Below are 8,626 nucleotides of genomic sequence, written 5' to 3'. Positions count from 1 at the left end.
AAATATCCTTGGGAAAGTTACTAACCCAAAGTTGGTCTCCGATGCATCCCTCAGAGTATGTGTGTGAATGTTAGCTAATAAGAACTAAAAGCAAAGAACAAAGTGCAATGAAGGATGCAAGAGTCTGCATATTGTGTGCTTATGTTTTTTATGTTGATGTGATTGATTTTGTTGTGGTGTGAACGAATGTCAGGTGACTTCTGCTGCAACCCTGGTATAGTATATAGCTTTGTTTAGAATTTTGCAATGATCACCAAATATAATTTTTAATATGTGATCATAGCCACAATGGCCAGCAGGTGTCCCTGTCAAGATGGCTGTAGAACTGATTTAAAACCTTGGCACAATCGCAGCGTAATTGCTTTGACTATTTCACTGATTCACAAAGGCTCACTTTACCTATCATGACTATTTAGTACCGCATTTGTATTAGCATTTTAGCAATTGGCATAGGTCGGCCAAATTCCTCCTTTCCGAGCAACAACAAGTAGAGTAGATTGCTGGATAGTGTAGTAGTAAGACTACACACCTTTGGAGCGGGTATCCAGTAAGGGTCCTGGATAGACCCATGTACTCTGTATGATTGTGTATGTGACAAATAAAGCTTGCTTGCCAGCTGCTCTATCATGCTGCTCCAAAAAAATATTTATACAAATCTTCTAAGCTAAACATCATTAAATAAGATAATGGAAAAAAAATTGTACAACTGCCACTGTTAATACAATGTATAGATTAATTATGGTAAGACTCCTATTTGAAAAACTGTCTACAAATCTTATATTGATGCAGGTAAATATTGTCTTGCTGTTTATATTCAGATCTCATGAAAAGACTAGAAAAAAAAAATCAGGTTATGGCGCAGGGTTTCTTAAGGTTTTGCAGTTAAGATGTACACAAAGTGTAGATTTAATACCAGTTGTTCAGAGAACATGATACACTATAAAAATAGTGCGTGTCAGTTATACTTAAACAGATACAAAGTTGACTGCGGACAGTAAAAATTAAGCAAAAATTAAATACCGACCTTCTATAATATGGGATTATTTCATAAAACTTAATTTATTCGGCATATAGACTATATACAATTTACAACCTCCTTTTAGTTTCTCAAAACAAGATTAAATGATCAAACAGCATGTGAATTGATTCTGAACTTACTTACAAAACTAATGAACCAGATGACTTTATAGTTTATTTTTCTAGTTTGCAAGTCGTGGCTATTGATCATTGATAAGATAAAGGGTAACGTTTGGAGCCTTGAATGTGATTTAATCACTTCTCTTAGCGTGCTAAGTAGCCCCTTAGTTATAGTGCTAGGGTTAGCTAAGTTCTTGTTAACGGGGCCAGTCAAGAGCTTAAGCTCCCCACCGCTTTCTTGCTTTGTTAACCCTCTGTACTATTGCAATAGCCACGGTGCACACGGGAAAAGTGTCTGGTTAGCGAATCCGTTAGCCTATTAGCTTAGCTTACCTATATACAATAGCAAAAGCTTTGCTTAAAGCTAATTTGCTAGCGCGCGCATCACCAAAATCCGAGCTACAAATTAGCTTTATAGTCACATAATGTGACCATTAAGCTGTAAATGGTACAAATTGCAAATTATGAACCGACACAGATTTCTGGCTATTTAACTGATACCAAGACTGTACTGTATCTAAGTTGGCAACACAAAGTCCGGAGCTCTCGGATTCGACAAAGCTAGTTAGCAGTTCGTTACAGGAAACCACTCAGCGGAGCTATCTAGCAGGGTATCGCTAACACCTTTGTTTTTCTTGGCTAATTTTCTCTTAGTAATTTCAGAAACGGATAAAACCCATTTAGCAAACAATATTTACGCTTTATGGCAAACGTTTATGGAGACTGTGCCACTTACTTGAAATAAAAACGTACTCCAGCTCGGTTCCATTGCAACACTTGGGCTAAAATCTGAAGGAAGCCTATAAGGAATCTACAACAAAGCAGCTAAATATGGCAGCGACAACTTCCTGTAACCCCAAGGACTAAATCAAGTCCAATATACTTTTTTTAAACTTTACTTTAAATAATTCCCCTTTCATATAGTTCACATATATTTTGTCACTAGAGACTGAAAAAAAATGTTACAAGACAGATGTACTTAAACATGTGACATACGTGCTGCTGAATCAAACTGTGCTGTACGTACTATTTCGTTATATCTCTCTCTCCTTCTCTCTCAGTCTTTATATGTACTGTTAATAGTAACAAATAACAAGTTATCTATCCCTTATTTATTCCATAATTTAATCCAATATCTCTGCCCCCTGCACAACTGCACCATAAACATAAATATGTAATATATGTTTCTATTGTAAATATTGTCTGTTTTCTATTATGTTACATTGAGAACTAATAAGTAACCAGGCTAGTATCAGCTTTACTGACCATAAATATCTACTGGTCAGTAAAGCTGGTTCTGATAGATGTTGAGGGCAATTCTTTTTATTCCTAAAAAATTCTTAAGTGAGTGAAGTAGGTAATTCACTCACTTGGGAATTGAGTGAACCCAGAATCTTCATTTCTAGCTTTTCTTGTTTACAAGCATCAGGACCAACTCATCTTGCTTGATGTTGACTTCATTCTTTGTTTCACAGTGCGTTTTTTGAGGATCAACTTTTCACAAAAGCGCGACATTGAGCGACGGATTCAGATCCAGAAAATTTGGAAGTTCATGTTGTTTTTTTGTTACACGCTCAGTGTGTAAAGGCCTTTAATCCAAAATTGATAGTTGAGTCTGAAATCAAACATGGCACAAATTCCTCTAATTAATCAACCATTTACTTGCCAAATGCTAAAAACTTATAAAAGTTCTTTTCACTGCACTCCAAAGGCCATTAAAGGCCAAGAGTGTTGCGAAAAAGCGATACAAAATTCATAATTTTCCAGATCTGAACTTACTGTGTAACGTATATACAGAACTTAAGTCATTCTGTGATTTACTATAATAAATCACAGAATGCTCACTTACATGTTTAGCTTTTTTCACAGAACTCACAGAGAGTAACTGGTCTCAGAGCAGTGAAAGCAGAAACAGCCCAATAGATCCAAACCCAGGATTTTCATGTGAGGCAGCAGTGCTGACCACCTCACCAACAAATCAGCCAAATTTAAATCAGGCAATCTTCTGTTTTATTAGCTATAAGGTCACTTATCAATTATTTTTGAATAAATGTACTCAGTTCATTTTATTTTACTTTGATTTATGATGTTGTTCACATTTAGCTAACTGGGTATTTTAGTTTTATCCTGCTTTGCTGAAGCTAAATCAGCCTTTTTCTAAATCGGTATAAAATCATAAGTTAGTAACAAATTTGAGAACAAGACACAATTCATCGGAGAAGCTGCTCCTGAACACTTCTCCAGCACAATTATTTCCACTGTTAAGGCCCTTGTGACAAGAGAAGAGAGTCTGTGTTATGATCTACAGAGTCTGGGACTTGATTACATATGCAAAAACCAAAACATTTTTTTCCCTTTTGAACTCCGCTGCTGCATGCTATCAAAGGATACAACAGATGTGAACATACTGACTCCAGCTGAAACCTGCTATAGTCTAGAAAGTAACAAAATTTGTCTGTAACTTGTACTGTTCGAGGTGGTTCAAGCAGAGCCTTTGCAAAGACCTGCATTATGTTTACTTTCCAGCCTGTTCCATATGCTTTTTGTTTTACAGTTCCCGGGTGTTCAGAAAATGAGCCCACTCATTGTGCTTTGTTGTATTGTACATTGCCAGCCTTTTTGTAAAATAGCACAATGTCAGCTTCAGATAGACTGGCTTAATGTGTGTTCTCTCTTTCCACACTCAGCGGGATTCAATTCATCAACATTTTAAATCAAAAATAGCCATGCAAATGGTGCAGTAAAGGCTACATTATGCGGATTTATGCTGCAAACCTTAAGGTTAGGTGAGTTCAAATGGGATTCTATTGAGTTCAAATGCTGCTTTTTCATGGTTGTATTTTTTTAACACTTCTCTGAGTCTACTAAAAATGCACTACAAAGTATGTTATTGTCCAGGAAGAAAATTGAAAATGACCAAAATTTGGGTATCCTAAGGTAAAGTTTTCTCTATATGATTTGTTGTTATTCATATAAAGATTTTCAGTGAGACCTTTCAGTAGATTATAAATAATTTAAACATTTTAGAAAAAAATAACCACCATCAGAGTAAAGATAAATATGTAAATAGCTTTTTCTACAATAACAATAATGAGCTAAATACTGTAAAAAAAAAAAAAGAAAAAAAAAAGATAAAAAAGAAAACTGAAATGAGTTCCTGTAAAATCCACTGTTTAGGGTTGAGAATGGTTCCTTGATATATTTCTTTTGAAGGGGGGGGGGGGGGAAGCACCATTACAATACAACAATAATATTACCAGTGTCAGACATTAGGTTTCACAATACTTCATTTGCTATAATGCTTTATTGATTTGCCTGAGCATGCATGATCAGTAATGTGGTTAAGCTGCTGAATACGCTTAATGAACCAGTCCTATATTTTAACAAGTAAAAGTGTTTTGGGTGAAGATGTAAAACAGATAAAACAAAAACCTTTGGCCATTTGATTTTATTTTAAATTTTTGTCTGTTTGTAAATTTTAATTTCCAAAAAACCCTAACCCTAGCCCCAAACTAATACAACTGAGAGTTTTATACAAAGATTCTAGGTTTGACAGCCGCAGTTAAGAGCAAAGATGATAGACAGAAAATTGTAAAATATAAAACAATAGTCACATCACTGAGATCAATGAAAAATACTCCCAGGTACTATATTCATCACATAAAAGTTGGGGAATGAAACAGTTCAGTGTCCCACTTGCAAAACGGAATAAAAAATACAGTCCAAATTTCAACAGAGAACAGCAGTTGTCCCCCCAGACTCAACACCCTATACGTAATAGGCTGACAGTCACCAATATTAATTATATATTTCACAGAATAACAGCAAATGATTACTATAAACTGTTTTAATCTAAGCCATCTTGAGTCTGGGGCACATACCTGCAGACAGAAAAATATGACAGCACTGTTTTCAGTGTGGAATATAAACAGTGTAGATTATGAGTACAGTCAGATACACCTGCCCTCAATTAACTCAAGCCAATCACAGCGATTGGTTGACCAATTGTGAAACACACAAAGCCATTTCCCACAGCAAATATGGAGATGAGTTTATGAAGGTGAGTTGCTACATAGGCTGCACTGTAGTCGACCATGTTACAAGAGAAATGCACAACATTTCCCTCTGAAATGAAGTGCAGCAGAAGTAGAAATTAACACATTAAGTACATATTTAAGACATATTTAGATATTTTCATATTTAAGTGTAAGTTCTTCAAATTTGTACCTAAATACAGTTTTTAATAAATGAACTTAGTAACGGTGACAAACCACTCAGAACTGTTGGAAGGTCTCTTTCTGCTCTCTAAAACAGATGTTTCTAAAAGCATAATTGTGATCCTGAGATGCTTCAACAAACTTGACTGTAACAAATATATTTATATATTTCAATTGTTAAGTGATAACAAAAAAGTGTTTTTACATGGCAAATGCTTTATTGTATATAGAATGTATTTAAACTCTAATATATAATATATTATAATGTAATATATACAGTAGTGAGTTAATATAAGTTAATATATTTTCCAGAGTTTTCAGCTACATATCAGAGTCTTCATCAGTGAATAATATTACTGCTTATCATTTTACCAAGAAATTGGCAATAGGTTTAAGCTAGTATATATTACTTCAGTCAGTTGAGCCTAGTCTGAGTACACCCTAAGTTGTCCTATTATTAATAGCCCCTTTTACTTTCTGTCTAAGATTAAGCCATGGGTGACTGGTCCATACTTGGTCGCTTTCTGTCTGAGGTCCAGAACCACTCTACAGTGATAGGCAAGATCTGGCTCACTATGCTGCTCATTTTCCGCATTCTGCTGGTAGCCTTGGTGGGTGATGCTGTCTACAGTGACGAGCAGTCCAAATTCACCTGTAACACCCAACAGCCTGGATGCAACAACGTCTGTTATGACACATTTGCTCCTGTTTCACATCTACGGTTCTGGGTCTTCCAAATTGTACTCGTCTCTACTCCATCCATTTTCTACATAGTTTTTGTACTGCATAAGATTGCCAAGGATGAGAAGCTTGATGGCCAGAGGACACAGCTGCTATCCCAGAGAGTTCCCAAACAAAGGTCCGGGGAAATTAGGAAAGATGGCATGGAAGCAATAAAGGTCAACATCCCCACTTACTACCCTCATTACAGTGGGGAATGGAATACAAGTGAGAGGGAAGATGTAAAGAAAAGCCTTCTGGAAGAAGCTTATGATGAAATGGGAGAGGACCCCACCCAGCAGTCCAACCAGGTTCTTCTTATTTACATTCTTCATGTATTACTACGATCTGTACTGGAGATCACCTTCCTGGTCGGCCAGTACTTCTTGTTTGGGTTTGAAGTGCCTCACCTGTATCGCTGTGACTCGTATCCTTGCCCTACTCGTACAGACTGCTTTGTATCACGTGCCACTGAGAAGACCATCTTCCTGAACTTTATGTTCAGCATCAGCTTGGGCTGTTTCATCCTTAACATTGCAGAGCTCCACTACCTGGGGTGGATTTATATTTTTCGCATACTCTGCTCAGCTTGCTCCACCTGCTGCCGTCAGGAGCAGAATCCTGTCAAATTATACTCAAACCATAACCCCCTGATGCTGCAACTCAGGCATTCTGTGAGGGGTCAGGTGTTTCTGCAGACTCAAGCAACCATGGCCCAGGAAAAGAAAGGAAGCCTACTTGGACATGCCCCAGCTATCTCGTTTGAAACAGACTCAACTGTGGAATGCACCTCCAAGAGAAGTCCAGACAGCAAAGACAAAGTAAAAGTTAAACTGGCTAATATGGCCAGGCTGGGATGGACTAGGAAGTCTTGGCTATGAGAGAGAAATTTTTTGTATTTGTATTAGCTTTGTAAAAAAAAAAAAAAAAAAAAAAAACGGACTGAAAAGGGAACTAAGGCCTAGCGTACCCCTTTTTTAAAAATTGCTTTTCATTTAAATAATTGAATATATTATGGGAGGGACTTTCTGTGTGGGGCTCTACTATTAGTTTTAGCTATTGTGAAATCTAGTGCTCTAAAGTAACCCAGCTAATACCTCTTAAACACCAAAAGTACATCATTATGCAAAGAACACTTTGTTTGGAAACCTGGAGTCATGGAATGATATTACTAGACATGTAATAACTCATAACTGGACCAGGGAAATTTCATTTGCAGTATCTTGTATCTAAAACTTTATTATTTTAACATTTTGAGATCCAAGAGTTCAAAAACTATGAAAAAAAAATCACAATGCAAATGATTCAATCACTATATACAATTGATAGTTGCAAGTTTCACAAAGACATGTATAAAAAGTTAAAAATGTGAAATTTGGTGAATTGCTAATGCTAATTTAAATCTGTATGTACAACTTTGCTCCACTTTGGATTTAAAGCGTGTGTAGATTTTTATTATTGGAGTGTATAGTAGGTGAATGTTGAGGGGGCTGTAATCTGCATTGTCAATGGGCTTCTTAGAATTGTTATAGATTGCCTTGTGTTGCTCCTTATATGTATTTATTTAAGTATGTTTCTGTTGCACTATCCAGTGAAACGTCACTTATTCCTTTTGCACTTTGTAAACCTTGGCAATCACCAGAAATAAAATGTTGCTTTATGTTACTTCTGTCTTCAGTGTACTGCATTTGAGTGCACAATTAAACCCTACATTCCACACAACAGTTCATGTCAATATCTAATGGTTGTCTAATTTGGGCCTTCAGGCACTACTGCATTACACACATGCATCTGAATTGAAATTCACTATCGTAACTCAGGAACACCTAAAAATTGTGGTCAGTGTAATAGTTTGTTGCTGCATGTAGAAATTTAATAATAAAAAAAAAAAAGAACTTTTAGCTGCTCCCTTTTGACAGTGGGTTGCCACAGAAGGTAGCTTCACATGCTTGATTTTCTTTTTTAGACGAAATGCCCTTCCTGACAAACATGGACTGAAGTACTGTGGCAGTCCAGATGAGTCATGAAATAAAGAGTTTTGTGCTTTCATCATGAATTGTACAATAAAGTACATTAGTAAATTCATTTAAATTCTAAATTCTAAATTAATCTCTTAATTTTTTATTTTTCTAATTTTTAATTAAAAAGCTGATTTTCAAAGTCTTTTTGAAAATGCAATTTAAAAAGAGAAAATAATAAATGGATATAAAAAAAACAGACAGACAGACTTCATTAATCCCTGAGGGAAGTTGAGTTGTCAAAGCAGCATACATACAACAAAAGTCAAGAACCCATATAAAATGAAGTAACAAAACATTTATCAATAGATAAATATTATAAACTGGACTGGACTCATAATTCAGACGCCTTCTACAGGCAAGTAGTGCGGAGACTCAGGTCTTTTGGAGTGAAGGGCCCACTCCTGAAGACCTTCTATGACTCTGTGGTGGCCTCAGCCATCTTTTACGCACTGTAAAAAAAAAATCTGTCAAATTTACGGTAAAATACCGGCAGCTGTGGTTGCCAGGAATATACCGTGTAAAAAATGTGGA

The 8,626-nt window shown here is 36.1% G+C and overlaps 2 protein-coding genes across 4 annotated transcripts in view; one reads left to right on the top strand and one right to left on the bottom strand.

The window, feature by feature from the left end:
- vezf1b (vascular endothelial zinc finger 1b) overlaps positions 1-1,957 on the bottom strand; it is a 39,700-nt gene extending 37,743 nt beyond the window's left edge. For all 3 annotated transcript variants that reach the window (XM_005749370.1, XM_005749371.1, XM_005749372.1), the window contains exon 1: positions 1,874-1,957. In XM_005749370.1, the coding sequence (XP_005749427.1) occupies positions 1,874-1,906 (33 nt within the window). In that variant the 5' untranslated portion in view covers positions 1,907-1,957. The remainder of the gene's footprint in view (positions 1-1,873) is intronic.
- Positions 1,958-5,848: 3,891 nt separating this feature from the next.
- On the top strand, positions 5,849-6,955 carry LOC102198488 (gap junction delta-2 protein). The gene has a single exon (XM_005749389.1). It carries the CDS (start codon positions 5,849-5,851, stop codon positions 6,953-6,955), a length of 1,107 nt encoding a protein of 368 aa, XP_005749446.1.
- Positions 6,956-8,626: the final 1,671 nt, after the last annotated feature.

The sequence above is a fragment of the Pundamilia nyererei genome, unplaced genomic scaffold (assembly GCF_000239375.1).
Source record: "Pundamilia nyererei isolate P.nyererei 1_Seehausen unplaced genomic scaffold, PunNye1.0 scaffold00243, whole genome shotgun sequence".
NCBI lineage: Eukaryota > Metazoa > Chordata > Actinopteri > Cichliformes > Cichlidae > Pundamilia > Pundamilia nyererei.
This window is presented reverse-complemented; position numbering and strand designations above follow the sequence as displayed.